Source organism: Pieris rapae, chromosome 23 (genome assembly GCF_905147795.1).
Source record: "Pieris rapae chromosome 23, ilPieRapa1.1, whole genome shotgun sequence".
In the NCBI taxonomy this organism is placed as follows: domain Eukaryota; kingdom Metazoa; phylum Arthropoda; class Insecta; order Lepidoptera; family Pieridae; genus Pieris; species Pieris rapae.
Window position 1 is genome coordinate 2,936,918 of NC_059531.1, and position 18,374 is coordinate 2,955,291.

Consider the following 18,374-nt stretch of genomic DNA (forward strand, 5'->3'; position numbering starts at 1 on the left):
GCAATATGTACTGTATGGGAACATATTAGAAATTCTGGATTTATTGGAACGAAGTGCCTTATCGCGCGTTGCGAAACGCGGGTAGACTGAAAAAATTAAGACCAGAAGTTGTAACACTTTTTGCTATAGTTGTCTCTCTCTCTCTCTCATAGAATGCAAGTTTTTTTTCGTTTCGTCTTTCTATTTCGCACACAGAAGCCAATTATAATTAAATTCAGTCTACTGATTAAGTTTATATTATATATGTTAATCATATAAAAATATATTATAACTAAAAAAAAATACTTCAGACATAACACATTATTAGAAAAACAAGATTTTAGATACCAAATTTGATTGTACAGACTTTTCTTACATTACTACCCTTAACATTTAGGGGCATGAAAAATAGATGTTGTCCGATTCTCAGATATACCCAATATGCATACAAAATTTCATGAGAATCGGTCAAGCCGCTTCGGAGGAGTTTAACCACAAACACCGCGACACGAGAATTTTATGTACTCATAAGATTAGATTTCCTAAGTTTTCGCCATTAAATTCCAGTAAAAACCCAACATAAATAATGATCTATTTCCATAATTTATCATAACAAACAAATCCCCCATTTCCCAGATGTAGAACTGTATTTCAACTTGGTACAGCCAGCAAAAAAATATATCACGATTTTAATGAATAATCTTGTGAAAGGTGCGCGCAGGCGCTATGGGCGGGCACGTAGAGGGAAGCCCGTTCCTAGTCAAAGCGTATAGCGCTGCCCGGGTCTCCGTCACGGATATTTCTCCGGGCACCGTCGGTCGGCCTATATCCTTCACCATCAACGCCTCCCACGCTGGTAAGCTCATCATTTGTATAATGGCGTATGAATTAAGTAGCCTTAAAAAACCATGGCCTCAAAAGACTGGCGGAGTTTTTGCCAGGTTTTCTCTTCTGTTCTTCAACCTGAGACCTGGTAGTAAATGGTTTTTTTTTTCATTTCATATATTTATTTTCTGACGTTTCGTTCGTGTATAAACTCAGGTGTTCAGACTCGTATTGAAATTGAAAAATGTGTCGGCCTTAAAAGGTTTGCCATCTCTGACATGTCAATATGATAGCTGTCAGAATTCTAGGGAATGTAAAATCAGAGTTTATATGGTTAAATATTGTATAACTATTTTTTTATATATTTTATTTTGTGTTTCTGTTTAGTTTTTTTCTTATATGTAATATATTTTTGCAGTTCTTGCCTACCTTATGTAATTTAATACATCTTTTTCTTAACTCACAGTGGTTGCCTGGAAGAGATCGCTCGAAAGCGATAAGGCCGTCAGTGGCATCCTTTTCATTTAATTATGTTCAATTATATTGCAATGTAACGAAGGGTTAATAAATAAATAAAAATAAATTTCAGCTGAGTGATATACTTCCGCTATATTTAAAAGGCATTTAGAAAAATATGTTTTGTCTTTAACAGGTGCGGGTAATTTGGAAATAATTGTTGCTGTGGCCGGAAGGAATGTGCCGAACTTTGTGCAGAGCGAAGGAAACGCGAGGTTTAAGGTAGGAAAATATCGACTTATCCGTAGAACAGGATCCCATCTGCAGAATTGATAATTGAAAGTAGAGGTTAGAGACTTGATTTTTTGGTATGTTGTGATAACACCCCAGCCTAGTTAAATGCTATGTAGTGTATATTTCTTATCCTCTTATTTCACGAGATAGTGAGTTTCATATAAACATAGGACGTTTTATGGCGGAGATGTATGAATTAAGTGACGTTCTATATTAACATGGGTATTTTTTTGTAAATTAATTATTACTAAGGTAAAAGCCCCAATAGATGATCATGTGCCAGTATGTGATCACTCCATGTATTTGTATATCTATATTCACACTGTTAACACACTGTATACGTGCTAATGATATTATCAATACATAAAAAAATGCGGTTACTGCAGCAGACAGACAGAATTGCCATCTAAAATTCCAATATGTAACTACTAAACGAATACATCAACCAATAGTGTCTATTTTTTCTCGATCTCCCTTTCTCACTCACTCACAATGGGTCTCAATCTCCCTTTCTTTTCTTTAACAGAAACGCTGCACATATTCGTGACGTTTCACTTCATACTAAATTTCCAGGTGAATTTCAAATCGACGCAAGCCCCTTTCTCACTCACTCACGATGGGTCTCGATATATCTTTCTCTTTTCTTTAACAGAAACGCTGCACATATTCGTGACGTTTCATACTAAATTTCCAGGTGAATTTCAAACCGACGGAGGCAGCTCCCCACACGTTGTCCGTCCGTTTCAACGGACACGCCGTACCCGGTTCGCCGTTTACGTGCGTCGTGTCCGCGCCCGCGAACGCGCCAGATGCGCGCGCGTCTGGCCCGGGCCTCACCTCAGCCGCTAGGGGAGAAAACACCGAGATTAGTTTGACTGGATTCCATTGTAAGTGGATTTTTAATTGAGTAGGGATGCTTACAGGTTCGAATTTAATAAGTGATATTTGTAATTTGACTTAGGACGACAAGAAAAGAGCGTACCAATTCTTAAAAGTCCGGTATCGCACTCGCGAGCCCTCTGGCATTGAGTGTCCATGCGGCGGTATCACTTAACATCAGGTGAGCCTCCTGCCCGTTTGCGCCCTGTTCTATTAAAAAAAATGTTCCAAAATAAAGTTTTTTTTTTGTGAAGTGTTTTTTATTGTTAGATTTTGACTTGCAATTTTTTGACACCAAAGTTATAGTATTACGTTCTAATCTTGATTTTTAGAAAAAGAGAAGAGAATCTTGATTAGTTTTCTCACTCTGAAGAATTAAAAACTAAAAATATGTATTGCTCCTTCAGTAACATTTAAACGGTTGACTCTAATAAGAAACATAATAATATTTTAGTTAAAGTAGTCATTTAATTATTGAGCCAAAATCACGTAATTAATCTGATCTAAAGCTGTTCATAGCGATTTTATTAAATATTATATCGTCTGTCTTATGTATGCTAACTTTCGGTATACGTTAGCTGGCGCTGTTCCTGTGTTATTTCTTGGAACCTTACAGTATGGCCTTAATATTTATTTATTTCTATATTTCCAGTAAATTTTCATATCTTAACAGTTACAACTAATGCGATAGAATTCAATTATATTATACCCACACCAACTAACCTACATACAAACATTAAAAAATTAAACTTAAATTTCTAAATCTTATAACTAACAATATGTAAAGCCTCTGAATCCAATTCGGCTAGCATATTTTATATACGTTTTGTGTATATGTCGCACTAAAGTAGTTAAATAAGAGAGTTAATTGAATTTCTAGACAGTTAATTAAAGATCGATATTCAATCAAGTGACTAAAGTTTCGTCAGACAATTGAGTGAACGAAAATTTTATGTAAATAGTTTTAGATCGTTCAGTTGTTGTGCGTTATCTAGGCTACATTATTACCTACGAAACATTGTATATGGATAACAAAATAAATAAATATGAAAAATCGTGAATTAATTTAACACGTGTGAAAACTATAAGTTAGTCGAATTAAAACTAAATGACCAATAGTTAATAAAGTGTTTACAAAACAATAATATTACATAAACAAAATGTTTGTAAACATTCTTCGTTGGATTGTGAAGTTAAATATGTTCTGTGCTAATGTGAAACGCATGTTACCGCAAGGTATCTTCAAAGTATTATACCGGATTGAGAAAAGGGAACTTAATTTGCAATGTTAGTGTCTTTAAAAGAGATAAAAACGTTATATAAGTAACGGGTGTAGTGAAGGCAGTGCCGAAAGAATCGTCATAGTAATCGTCCTTCAAGAAAAGAGCGTACCAGTTCTTAAAAGGCCGGCAACGCACTCGCGCGCCCTCTGGCATTGAGAGTGTCCATGGGCGGCGGTATCCCTTAACATCAGGTGGGCTTCCTGCCCGTTTGCCCCATGTTCTATAAAAAAAAATACGCATAATTAACAAAAATTTTCTATAATATAGAAGAGCAATCGATCTCAACTAGAATAATGGCAGTCATCGCAGAGTTTATTGTCGGTTCTTCTCTTCAGTTCTACGCCCTTGATTTGAGAACTAGCAGTGAATGTAAAATTAGAAGCATTCAAATACATTAAATTTTTTTTTTTTTTGACGTTGACGGCTTTTTTATTCATAGATGACTATTCATTGCGAGATTCATTCAAATTGCTATATGCATAAAAGTAGTTTGTCGATATGTACACATATAACTTCCGAATTACTGCACAAAGTTTTGTTTTAGTTATCAAGACAAGAATTTTATGAAACAAAAATAAATAAAAACGATAATGCTATAAAATATGTTATTTTATAAATAGTAATTGAATGAGAAACATATTATATTGCGACGGAAATTATTCTAATAAATATTTGTATCGTTAGCGGGCCCAGATAACCATACAATACAAATATAACTTTTTAATTTAAACCACAACTTGCTGAGATAAACAAAATTGTTGTTCATCCCCAGCATGCGAGCCAACAGTATCCCTAACTGGTCCTGGGGGTGCGAACGTACGTACGCACGTAAATCCCATGGGAGAAGGTCGTTACACGTGCACGTATACGCCCGAGGTGGTCGGACGTCACAGCGTGCACGTGCAATGTGGGGGTAGGCATGTACCGGGATCACCGTTCGTCTGCAATGTTTACGATGTGCGACGGGTTCGTGTTACTGGATTGGGGCCTGGAGGTAAGGCATTGTATTTATTCAAAAATAATTTAAAAAAAATATATATATTTTTATAATTATTATATTAACTATTAAGAATAAACATAGCGCAAAATCATCTACATCATAAGCACGACCCACATACACACCATCACGTATACACACACACCATTACACAACACAACCAATTTAGGTTTAATTAATTAAATTTAATCAGTTAATTGTATTAAATACCTTGTTTGTTTGTTCCCTTTTTTAAATCTTTTTATTATAATGTATCATGTATTCCGTTTGTGGCTATGTTCTCGGTGTATTTGTTTGTTATTATATGTATTTTGTGTTAGCTGTTGGAGTACAATATAAATAAATAAATAAATAATTTTAAAAATAATGAAAACTTCAAAATACTACTAAATAACGAAATAATATTCTTTGGTCATCATCAAATTTTACATAAATTTTATTGTACATTTGTAGTTTATTATTATTAATAAAAAAATGGAAATGGAAAACATACTATAAGAGGAGCAGATAAATGGAGCAAAAAGGTCCTATGGCAATCAAGAGGCCATAAAAGAAACCGATGTAGGCAATTTAAAAGGTGGGCCGACGATATTGTGGTAATGGCTGGAAAGACCTGGACGAGATTTATATACAATAAGGAAAAATGGGGGAGGACTTTGCCCGTGGGCACACAAAATCATTTATCGTAGATTAACAAAATCAATAGCTGTAATGTATACAGGGCGTCCCACGGCGATGCCACACGGAGGGAAAGTACCTTAAATGTTAATGATAGGATATTTTACTAAAAGAAGACATCGTTTAATTTTTAATAATAAGTAGAATGCATTCACGGATTTTTTGAAAATCGCCTACCTCAACCGGGAATCGAACCCGCCAAATGTGACAGTAAAATTTCATGTATTTTATAATAGCGTTTGAAAGGGAAATTTTATGTTTTTAGTTTCATTTAATATGCTAGGTTATTAAGGAAAAAATAATGCTTATTAGTAGCCCTTTCAAACGCTATTATAAAATACATGTAAATTTACTGTCACATTTGGCGGGTTCGATTCCCGGTTGAGGTAGGCGATTTTTAAAAAAATCCGTGAATGCAGTTCTACTTATTATTAAAAATTAAACGATGTCTTCTTTCAGTAAAATATCCTATCATTAAAATTTAAGGTACTTTCCCTCCGTGTGGCATCGCCGTGGGACACCCTGTATATCTTGTATTCTGATATAAGGCTATAAATCACTATGATCATCACTATCACTACATAGTATAAAACAAAGTCGCTTTCTCTGTCCCTTTGTATGCTTAAATCTTTGAAACTACGCAACGGATTTTGATGCGGTTTTTTTTTAATAGATAGAGTGATTCAAGAGGAAGGTTTATATGTATAATAACATCCATTAAATAGTGGAGAAGTACTGTTTTTTGTTTTGAGGTTTCTAATGTGATGTCGTAAATAATTACATTTTTTCCGCTTACATTGCAAACGCAGGCTTTTTTTTCAAAATAATGTACTAAGTATTGTACACATTGAAAAGCTCTACAGAATAGTCCATGATGGATTATGTCTATCACTTATGGATAACCCACAATTACTTTCTTTTGTCATTTACATTTTACGACAAATAATGGCTAATTTTAAGCGATTTTAACCAATACAGCATTAATCCTTAACCAATTAAATACCTTGAATACATTGTTTATTTAATATAGATCTATACAGCCCATTACAGCTTATTTAGCAGCGATCTAACGCGTATATTATCGGAGCTTTCCAGCGACGGAAATAACAATACATAATAAAAAACCTGCTTTTCATCAGCATTGCACCCGTGCGAAGCTGGGGCGGGTCACTAGTAAATAATTAAATTATTAATTACTAGGTTACCATACCAATACGAAAAGTGAATTGTCTATTTCAAAAACCATGAAAATCTGTCCAGCCGTTCTTGAATATTTTTGTTCGGATTTTGTTTTATATATTAAGATGATCAAATCTTTCAGAACTAGAAGGAACCCTGGAAGGCCTGAATCTAGATGAGAGTGGGGAGGAAGAACGCGGCGTTGAAGTTGGCAAACCTGTTACCTTCAGTGTTGATGCTGCGGGGGCTGGTGAAGGCACTCTTGAACTGGTGGTGTCTACGCCTTCCACCACTGTTAAGGCAGAGGTACGTGACCCTTGTTTATAAAGAGCGTACCAATTCTTAAAAGGCCGGCAACGCACTCGCGAGCCCTCTAGCATCGAGAGTGTCAAAAATCAGGTAAGCCTCCTGCCCGTTTGCCCCTGTTCTATAAAAAAAAAGTGTTGGCCTAGAGTTTCAGCGTGCGACTCTCATCCATGAGATCGTAGGTTCGATCCCCGGCTGTGCACCAATGGAGTTTCTTTCTATGTGCCCATTTAACATTTGCTCGAACGGTGAAGGAAAACATCGTGAGGAAACCGACATGTCTTAGACCGAAAAAGTCGACGACCTGTGTCAGGCACTAAAGGCTGATCACCTACTTGCCTATTAGATTTAAATGTATAATAACCATAACAATGATAGTAATAATTGTATTATTAATGAAATTCTCTTATAATAAGAATAATAAAGAAAAATGAAATAATTGTTTTATTTGTCTGTCCATGTTAAACTTGATCTAATTATTTATTCAATTTCTGTAAAGTTGCATATAGTAGATCATTTTTCGAAAACGTCTTAAAAAAGTTTCAATGCTTACGTGTGTACACGAATGAGACGCCTGCCCCTTTGCCCCCTGTTCTATAAAAAAACACTGTTTTTTTTGTTATTACTAATAGAAGCTTATTATGTTTTTATGTATGTATTGGTGAATGTGGTAAATCACAGAACAGATTTTTATTTGTTTATTTATGTAACTTAAATGACATTTTGGTTTATGACATTTCCCTTTGAATTATTGTTATGTAAAAGGTAAAACTTGTCGAGTTTCTTGCCCGTTCTTCTCAGAACAAGGCCTCCTGGTAATTTTGCAAAGCTCTTAGACGCATCTAAATTGAATAAATGAAATTTTGATTTGATTTTGTTATTATTTTTATGTTAAAATAAAATTAGTAAACAGAGTTTTCAATTCTGCTTCAGTTCAGTAATTTTGTTTGTCTGTTTAACCTTCTAAATGTATGTTCTAATATATATAGGTGGTAGCTGTCGCTCGTGGCCTTTACGACGTGACATTCGTGCCGGTGTCACGTGAACCGCATAGAGTCTCCGTGACATTCAACGAACAAGCCGTCCCTGGAAGCCCTTTTATATGCAGAGTCAACGAACCTCACACATATGTGCAAATAGGTAAAGAGATTTGAGGAGATCTTTAATATTGGTTTAGATTATTAGTATGGCTTTAAAATTAAATAAATGTGTGCTATGGGCTGCTATGACTGTCCTTTTTGGGCGTTCCGCAGTCTCGTTTGCCTACCTATTATTAAAAAAAAAACATAATTTCCCGAAAATATTCAGATGTACCCGCCAAAAACGCTTCGTACGTACGTACGTACGTACGTAAGTACGTAGACCTATACGTACGAGACACGTGCTACTACGTATAGGTCTACGTACTCTTAAGACTCGAGTCTACTACGTCAGTTGTAATTCAGACACACAGATTTATTCATTATCATCGTCGATTCGAGTTGTGTCATGTGACTGACATATAAAAAATATCTTTTTGATTATCTTTTTTTTTATAAAAAAAGGATTACTCACAAGTTGTTTTACTCCATAAACCTCTGTAAGACAGTAGCTACCTACAATCTGCGCTTACAAATGCGGTGACGTCATGAAACGGACTCGAAGTTGTACTCAAAAGAGGATGTCAAAATCGCGATGAATTTTACACATTTAGTGAAATTTTTAAAGACCGGCAACGCACTCGCGAGCCCATTGATACTTTCCATGGACGGTGGTATCATTTAACATCAGTTAATTCTTCTTCCCGTTTCCCTCTGTATGTAAAATCTGGATCTAAAGTTAGATAAAAAACTTAGCGATTAAAAAGAGTGGCGGAGTGTTTATTGCCTGTTCTTCTCTTCCGTTCTACGCCCTTGATTTGAGAACTGGCAGTAAATATAAAATTAGATTCATTTAATATTTTTTTTGACGTTCATAAGTGTACATTATGTTAACTATATGAATAAATAAATTTCGACTTTGATAATATAAATAGTTTAAATAAAATTTTGCTTATAGGTACCACAGCTACAATAGAAATAGACGAAAACCTCACAGATGTAGAAGTTCTGTCGCCGACGGGCACCAGGGTAGCAGACGTTTTTGAAGATGAGGGAATCGTAACATTCCCCGTGTCTCGAATCGGGAGATACGTCATCCGAAGTCCTCGGGGATCCGTCGCTGAGGTGGAAGCCCTGGACCCTTCAGCAGTTAAGGTTCTATCTATTGGAGAGGCTCTAGCGCATCGTCCAGCTATTGTTACTGGTAAGTTGGTAAGTAAAAGGCCGGCAACGCACTCGCGAGCTCTGGCATTGAGATGTATGTGTCACTTAACATCAAGTTATTCTGCGTGTTTGCCCCCTATTCTGTGAAAAAAGTATGTGCGTAGTACAAGTGTCAAAAGTCAATCTTCTTTGTGAATTAATTATTACTAAGGCCCCAATAGATGATCATGTATCTGTATATAATCACTACATGTATTTGTATATCTATATTCACACTGTTTACACACTTACGTCATATGAAAATATAAATAAATATAAAGTATTTACTGCACATTTCTAATATGTAACTACTAAACGAATACATCAACCAATAGCGTGTATTTTATCTCTCCCTTTCTCACTCTCTCTCAATCGCTCTCTCCCTTTTCTTCGACAAAAACGCTGCACATCTTCGTGACGTTCTATTAAAATTTTACCCTCATACGACCAAAGAAGTTTCACTTCAAAAAGCTTGCAAGTAATATTGAATTATTAATGTACTTTATCCCAAAACAATTTGACTCACCGGCATTAATGATTTGTGTTCATACATGGGTCAATCCCAAATCGCCCCATCTGCCGTGGTATTTATTTATTTATTTATTTATATAGTACTCCAACAGCTAACACAAAATACATATAATAACAAACAAATACACCAAGAACATAGCCACAAACGGAATACATGATACATTATAATAAAAAGATTTAAAAAAGAGAACAAACAAACAAGGTATTTAATACAATTAACTGATTAAATTTAATTAATTAAACCTAAATTGGTTGTGTTGTGTAATGGTGTGTGTGTGTACGTGATGGTGTGTATGTGGGTATGAGCTGATCTTCTTCATCAGTTACTTTCAAACCAGGTCATCCTGTATTTATACGGTTCACAATTTCAGTTAGCACAAGCAGTGCTGGTAGCGGGCGTCTTTCAGCTCGTGTGACCAGCTGTGGGCGAACAGTCCCACATTCGGTGAGGAGGAGGGGCGGTTCCAGGACGGAGCTGGTGTGGCATCCGGCCAGGGCGGCCCCTCATAGGATCACCTTATTGTGGAGTGGGATACCAATTTCGAGGGAGGCTTTGGTGGTGGATGTGATGCCTGGTCATCATGGACAGGAGGTAATAAAAATGTATTATGCGTAAATTCAATGTTCATAAACTATAGAGACGTGTCATAACTCAAGTTGCTTAATATTATATATATTTATGTCCAGAAAATAATTATATTTTTAATATTAAAGTAATAAAATACTTTATTTGACTCAAAAATATTACATTTCCATCTATTACTCATAATATCAATCTATTTCCTGTTAATTCCATAATTTCCATCGATTTTCCTTCCATCTACCACAATTTCCATCTATTTCTCATAATATCCATCTATTTCCTATCATTTCCATAATTTCCATCCATCTCCCACAATTTCCATCTATTTCTCATAATATCCATCTATTTCCCATTAATTTCATAATTTCCATCCATTTTCCTTCCTCCCATCAATTTCCTTCTATTTCTGCAAACATCCTGTTATTTTAATTCATTTTCCATAATTTCCATTCATCTCCCATCGTCTCCTAACATTTCCATAATTTCATACCCATGCAGGACATGGATGTGAAATTTTGGAAATGGTTTTTTACCACACTTAGACTATGATTGTCCAAATATGCTTCCAGGTATCGGCATCTGGTCTTGGCCTGTACCAAGGTCAGGTCAGCCGAGTCTCGTCGTTCAGTATCGACACTTTGGGTCGCGCTGCTCGCGAGTTCGATGTCGTGGTATCGGGGCCTGGGTCCAGGGCTTTGCCCGTTCGCTGTTACCAAACCAAATCTGGATTGCTTCAGGCCGAATTCACCATAACCGAAGTCGGGCAGAGTACTATAGGTAATATATAAATACCTGGATGCCTTTTATAAATTGTGTTTTTGGAAATTATATATAAGTACGAATTACATACTAATAAAATGATGAAATATGAAAAGTATAGATTATATATGCTGGAATAGCTTTAGTGTTGTTGTGTCGTTAAAGCAATTTAAAAAAAAATAGTATTATTATTCGCCGATAGATGTCAGGTTCCAATTATATATATATACAAGAATTGCTCGTTTAAAGATATAAGATAAATCGCCAACTGAGAACAGTGTAGCTACGTACAAGTACGTAAAAATCCGGCTACGTACACGCGCCTTCTGTGTGACTGTTCCGTTTGCTTGCCCATGTGTAAGCCTTTTGCGCCATTAGATAACTCTGATTTCAGTTCGCTAGGTTTTTTAGTGAAAATTGTTTTTATAAAAAATAAAAAAGTGTTTATTCATTTTAAATACATTTTCATAAGGTGTATTTTCATACATTTAAAATTTGGAAACACTTTTTAATAAAAAAAATACCTGTCATGGTTCCCAGCTTTTCCATAAACATTCCTTAAAATAATTACATTATTTAACCTTATTTTTCAACTGTTATCAATACGCCTGAGTGCATGAGTAAGTGTGTGGGTGCAAATGTGTGAGTGAGTGAATGAATAAACTTGGCGATTAAAATGATTGGCAGAGAGTTTACCAGTTCTTCACATCACACACTTCCGTTACGCCGGAAAAATTAGAAGTATTTAATGTATTTTTTTGACGTTCATAAGTGTACATTGTGTTACCTATATGATATCACTACATAGTATAAAACAAAGTCGCTTTCTATGTCCCTTTGTATGCTTAAATCTTTGAAACTACGCAACGGATTTTGATGCGGTTTTTTTAATAGATAGAGTGATTCAAGAGGAAGGTTTATATGTATAATAACATCCATTAAATAGTGGAGAAGTACTGTTATTTTTGAGGTTTCTAATGTGATGTCGTAAATAATTACATTTTTTCCGCTTACATTGCAAACGCAGGCTGAACCCTACGAGTTTAATTAAAATAATGTACTAAGTATTGTACACATTGAATAGGTCTACAGAAAAGTCTCTGATAGTATATGTCTATCTCTTATGGATAACCCACATTTTTATATACAACGTTCACAGATTTTCTGTAGTGTATTTAGTATCAGCATTGCACCCGTGCGAAGCCGGGGCGGGTCGCTAGTTTATGATATTTTTCCATCTTTTCAGAGGTACTGCATCTATCGAAGCCGATCACAGGCAGCCCGTACACTTGCGAATCCTTCGATCCCAACAAAGTCGTATTATCTGGATTGCCAACTGGAAATTTGATCGCCCACACGCCCATTAATTTTACTGGTGAGTTTTGAGCCTTAGTTGAACTTAAGTTGCGTTAAACGTTTAACGCAACCATGGAGGGGAAATAGAAAGAGATAGAGTGAGAGTGCATCGTATACATATTACCCAGCGTGAGTGTAACGAACGCAGAGGGAAAGAGAAAGAAAGATACCCAAAGGTAGGAAGTAGGAGAGAGAGAGTGAGTCGGTATTCTTGATATGCGGCAAAATTAACAGTGTGAGCCTAAATACTAACTCTAACGCCCAAACCTAAAAATCTATCTCAATCCAATTTCGACCATCTGAGATATACATGTTAATCCAAATATTGATAAGTGTGCCAATAACTAATCGACGGATTGTAATAGCCATCTATCGATACAAGCTATCCAAGGTAAATCGAATCGGTGTATTTGGATAGACCTTTGTATGAAAATGACGGTTCAACTGTGCCAATATCCTATCTAAAGATTTTAATTTACACAAATTTAAAATAATTAAAAAGCTAATTGATATGTTTTAAACATAGACATGTTTATTTTAATATTATTTGTACGTTTTTGTTTACTTTATTTGGTTTATATGATTATCAAATATGAGTGTAAAGAGCGAAGAGATTGAATTTAATCCGTCGCCAAAAATGGATTGTCTTCGTAGGGTTTGGTTATTGGGACCCCTCCTTATATGGAAATTGTATTCGTTTTTACAACAAACTCCCAAGCGAAATTAGAGAATTATACCTAAATAAATTCAAAGCCCTCGTTAAAAGTAAATTAATTAATAAAGCCTTTTATAAAATGACGAATACTTAAATGATCCTAATCCTTGGGATTGATTTGCTCCAGTTCAAACAATTTGTATGAAAAACTTGGCGATTGAAAAGAGTGGCGGAAAGTTTCTTGCCAGTTCTTCTTACCCGCTCTACGCCCTAGACTTGCGAACTGGTTGTAAATGTAAATTTACAATTAATTTAATTTGTTTTTTTGACAAAAGAAAGATATTTTTGAGTTTGAGTTGGATTCAGATAGGAGATCGATCGACTGTCTCCGTCTGATGTTTGTACAATCTGAGATTTTGGATTAATTATTGGGTTCGGGCGTAAGTTAATAAATTCCTTTTTTAGGAAAGGAGAGATTTTGACACTCGCCTTCTGCTTAACCACTCGATACATATATATATACAATACATAATACATTTATATATATATATATATATATATATATATAAATGTATTAATAATTACAGTGGACACAAAAGACGCGGGCGTCGGTGAATTAGACGTGCTCTGTGAAGCGATGGGCAAGGGGCGCGTACGCCTACCCGTTGATATAAGGGAAGATGGGACTTTGTACAAAGTGCGACTGAGGCCAACGATGCCTGCTCATTACAGGATATATGTCACATATGGAGGTATGTATGTTTCATTATTACATACTATGGAGCGTACAAATTCTTAAAAGGCCGGCAACGCACTTGCGAGCCCCTCTGGCATCGAGTGTCCATGGGCGATGGTATCACTTCAAAAAATCCGTTATGACAACGATTCGTTAACACTTTCAAGTAGTGAGTGTTTTATTTAGGATTTGTTTTTATATTAAAATACTATTTAATTTCTTCATATCGAATCCTTTTAGGAAGAGTTTAATAACAAACACGCTCAGAAGATTTGTATATAAGGTATATGTTTTAAATTAAAACTCAAATGTGTTGCAAAAATATATATTTTAAATAAAATTTAGAGTTTGTTTTTTCAATTGAAAATCACTTTTATTTCTTTTATAATTAATTCAAAATTACAACAAAAACTTTGTATTCAAATTAAAATATATATGTATAGACAAAACTAGCTATTTTTCCACAGACTAACAAACAAAACTAAATGAAGATCTGTAATAATATAATTCAAGAAATATAATTTATATTTCCGAAGCAATTCGACTTAAGGTCCTCAAGTTGCGTAACAATTCTTAAAAGGCCGGCAACGCACTTGCGAGCCCTTTGGCCATGGGCAGCGATATCACTTAACATCAGATGATCCTGCCCGTTTGCCCGATTTTTTTTCTAAAAAAAAAATATTTTTTTTTATAGAAAAAAAAGTATTAGTATACATATTTTATTTTAAAAAAATAGGTGCAAGTGTCCCCGGAAGCCCAATGTCCCTTGGGGTTCTAAGCTCCCGCGCAAGTATAGCGGCCAAATGTTCCGGAACGGGACTTGCCCATGCGCACGTTGGCAAGGAAGCGGCCTTTACCATACACTGTGTGGATGATACGCCACCCACTGTTCAGGTATTTTTTTAACTTGTTTAGTTTGTGTGGTCTGTGCGTGAGTGGCCTTTAATTGAAACATTTCTAGATCTAATTTGGAAATTCTTTGACATTTTGACAACAGATTACTGCATTGACAATATTTTAAGATTTTGACAACAGATTTCTGCATTGACAATATTTTAACATTTTGACAACAGATTTCTGCATTGACAATATTTTAACATTTTGACAACAGATTTCTGCATTAATTGACAATATTTTAACATTTTGCACCAAATTTCTGCATTAATTGACAATATTTTAACATTTTGACACCAAATTTCTGCATTAATTGACAATATTGTAACATTTTGCCAACACATTTCTGCATTGACAATATTTTAACATTTCGACAACAGATTTCTGCATTAATTGTAAATTTTTCCCCATTTTCAAGTACGTTTTGTGTCAAAATTTATGAAGTTATATATGCTTTCAAATACTTCAAAAAGCCGTGGAGAAAAATACAACCACACCTATTTCAGGTGGAAAGACTAGAAGGTAAGGAAGATGAGAGTGACTCTGGGTTGCTAGAATGCAGGGTCACGGCGGGTGCCCCTCGCGAGTGGCTCTGCGCGTACATACCCCTCGTGGTCGGACAGTATGAAGTTAGAATATTCCTGCCATCTGGACCTTTGCCTGGAAGCCCCTTTTCAGTTAAGGTATGTCTTCAATCAAATTATTAAATCATATTAAAAAAGTATATTTAAATTTTTGGTGTTGCCATAAAAAAATAAAATAAAAATGTTTGGTTCTTGTGTAAAGTCATTAATGCTGGCAACATTCCCTCTGATAATACTATAATAATTTAATCAATTACCATCTAAAATTAGTTATTATAATAACATAGTAGACTAAAATTGGGACGGCTGATGGCAACGTATATCTTATATCTTTAAACGAGCAATTCTTGTATATATATATATATATATATAATTGGAATCTTGGAATCGGCTCGAACGATTTTCATAAATTGAAGTATACGGGGGGTTTCGGGGGCGATAAATCGATCTAGCTAGGAATCATTTATAGAAAATGTCATTTTATTCGTGTTTTATCAACTTAAACATATAATTGCTCGTATAAAGATGTCAGTCAAATAAAAACTTAAATATGAATATTTTTTATTATCTTTATTCGATAACTAGCAGACTCGGCCAAGCGTTGCTGTGGCTAAGGTTTTTGTTATATTACATAGTAGTAAATTAATCAAGGGAAACCGTAGGAGAACTTATGTGAAACGTTGGTACCACGACACGGACCTAAACTAAACTACCTTTAACTCAGCGCCATCTGTTAGAATTGTATCAAATAATAAACAAATGTTAATGTTATCGTAATTTTAGTAAGGATGCCTATTTTTTTTGAAAATGAAATATAGCCTATGTCACTCAGGAATGATGTAGCTTTCCAACAGTGAAAGAATTTTTCAAATCTGCCAAGTAGTTTCGGAGCCTATTCAATTCATACAAACAAACAAAAAATCAAACCTTTCCTCTTTATAATATTAGTATAGATAACATTCATATTTCACCATTTTATTAGTATGTAATTCGTACTTAAATATAATTTCAAAAAAAACTATTTATAAAAAAATAAAAAATACCGAGTGAAGCTCGGTCATCCATACATATTAATATTAAGTTTCTCATGTAAGTAAAATATATTTTTTTTTTTGTGATAAGAAATAAAGTTTTGTAAACATATATCTGAAAAGAGGAAATCACCAGATCAACAGCAGAAAAGGTACTGTCTACCACCAACTACCAAACATGTAAAATTAGAATCATTAAATGTGTATTTCTTTTTTGACGTTCATAAGTGTACATTATGTTACCTCGATAAATAAATGATTTTTGAATTTGAATTTAAATAAAAACTATATACTATATTATTATTATCAAAACTGTTAAGCAAACTAAAAAATAAAATCTTTGCCTCGGGCCTCAGGTTTTTTGAATCTGTTTCATGATCATTTTTCAATAACACATAGCCATTTGAAAAAAAACATTTTTTTTATATTATCATTTGTTTTTTCCAAAAAAATTATATATGGATATATGGGGATAACATTTTCATAGGTCATAGACACATCGGCAATTGTGGCTGTGGGTGGGTGGGGAACAGACAACTCGGGAAGGGTTAGAGCTCCCTCAAAACTGGTGTTGGACACAAGTAACGCGGGACCTGGAACCCTCGAATGCTTGTTGGCTGGAAGACATCAACGTAAGTTCATTAAAATAAACTAGAATACATGAAATCATTATATCATTCGTTCGTTTCTTCTTAACGTGATTTTACTGACCCTACCTTTTTAGTATTTATTTATTTATTTATTTGGAAACAAAACGGATACAGATTGACAATAAAAATAAAGTTAATAATAAAATAAACACATTAGATGTATCCACAATAGGTTTCATTTATATACAAGCAGTACATACCAACATGGAACATTTTCCTATGCTAATTGAAAAATATTATTTTTTGACGTGATAACGTCTTATAATTCGATGGAGCTGCACGCAAGAACACATGATTCATGCAGCGTTACCTCGCGGTGCGGCGTTACCTACGAGCGCGTCGTTACCTCTGATGCGTTCCATTTAAAGCTTGAAGTGCAAGCCTATTTATGCGTACAAATAAATGTAAATAGATCAATCCAATTTTGATTTCTATTTACCTCCTCTATATCCATTCAAAATATCTATCAAACAATTCTAATTAAAATTTTCTTAGTACATATTTAATTATATTAGTATTTTCTTATGACGTTGTCACGTTCAACTATCGTCAGTAAACCGATTTTAGAAGACTTTTTACCATTTAAAATTGCACGAAAAACATAACCAATAGAAACCTTGACTCTCCATAGATAGCCGATGCAAGAACCCAGTTCTTGACGAGAATTCTTCGAATACTCTCTCTCTCTTTAGTCGGCAGCTCATGTCTGAGCGTCGTGGTCTTCCACCGGTTTCTGTCCAGCGCTTCTCTTATGACAAAATATAGCTTTTAGACTTTTACTTGATGGGTCCATCTGGTTGGTGGCACATGATCTTTTGCCTGTGTGTGTGTGTGTTACCAACCACGATCAGTTTCTCCAAGTTCCCATCACCTTTGCGCATTATATGGCCGAAATACGATACGATTCGCATAGGCATATGGTAGACAAGCGAGTTCGTATGCAAGTTGGGTCAGGATTGATGTGTTGGTGCGCTTCGCAGTCCACGATATTCTGTGCATTCGCCGCCAGCACCACATCTCAAAGGCATCGAGAAAAAAAAATACTAAAAAAAACTGATGAGGTTGCATTTTTCAAAAGAAAATTATTTTTTTTTTCTTTTGTCGTTCGAATACAGAATACAGGATGTTCCAATACTCGAATATGAATGTTAGCGATGATGTCAGATAAATATGATGTTTCTTATGATACAATGAACAATTTTCTACAGGCGTAGAAACTGTGTCTGGTCGGGCTGTGGTCACGCTAACAGCACCTGAGGGTGTCAGTGGAGAACAGGAGTTGGAGCTAACGTATAACGGGGCGTTAGTCTCCGGAGCTCCAAGGAGGGCGTTAGTTGCTTCTGGGAACACGGCGGATAGAGTAACTTTGGCGGGACGAGGATTGGCTCATGCGGCTCCCCACACACCCGCCGTTTTTACTATTGGTGAGTTTCATTT

The 18,374-nt window shown here is 35.1% G+C and overlaps 1 protein-coding gene across 1 annotated transcript in view; it reads left to right on the forward strand.

The window, feature by feature from the left end:
* Positions 1 to 18,374, forward strand: part of LOC111000535 (filamin-A) — a 126,909-nt gene that overhangs the window by 102,206 nt on the left and 6,329 nt on the right. Inside the window, exons 35-49 of the mRNA XM_045633560.1 lie at positions 691 to 835; positions 1,457 to 1,542; positions 2,249 to 2,441; positions 4,489 to 4,710; positions 6,713 to 6,876; positions 7,866 to 8,016; positions 8,914 to 9,159; positions 10,061 to 10,281; positions 10,842 to 11,049; positions 12,278 to 12,406; positions 13,630 to 13,794; positions 14,515 to 14,672; positions 15,179 to 15,355; positions 16,775 to 16,919; positions 18,146 to 18,361. Of these exons, the coding sequence (XP_045489516.1) occupies positions 691 to 835; positions 1,457 to 1,542; positions 2,249 to 2,441; positions 4,489 to 4,710; positions 6,713 to 6,876; positions 7,866 to 8,016; positions 8,914 to 9,159; positions 10,061 to 10,281; positions 10,842 to 11,049; positions 12,278 to 12,406; positions 13,630 to 13,794; positions 14,515 to 14,672; positions 15,179 to 15,355; positions 16,775 to 16,919; positions 18,146 to 18,361 (2,626 nt within the window). The remainder of the gene's footprint in view (positions 1 to 690; positions 836 to 1,456; positions 1,543 to 2,248; positions 2,442 to 4,488; positions 4,711 to 6,712; positions 6,877 to 7,865; positions 8,017 to 8,913; positions 9,160 to 10,060; positions 10,282 to 10,841; positions 11,050 to 12,277; positions 12,407 to 13,629; positions 13,795 to 14,514; positions 14,673 to 15,178; positions 15,356 to 16,774; positions 16,920 to 18,145; positions 18,362 to 18,374) is intronic.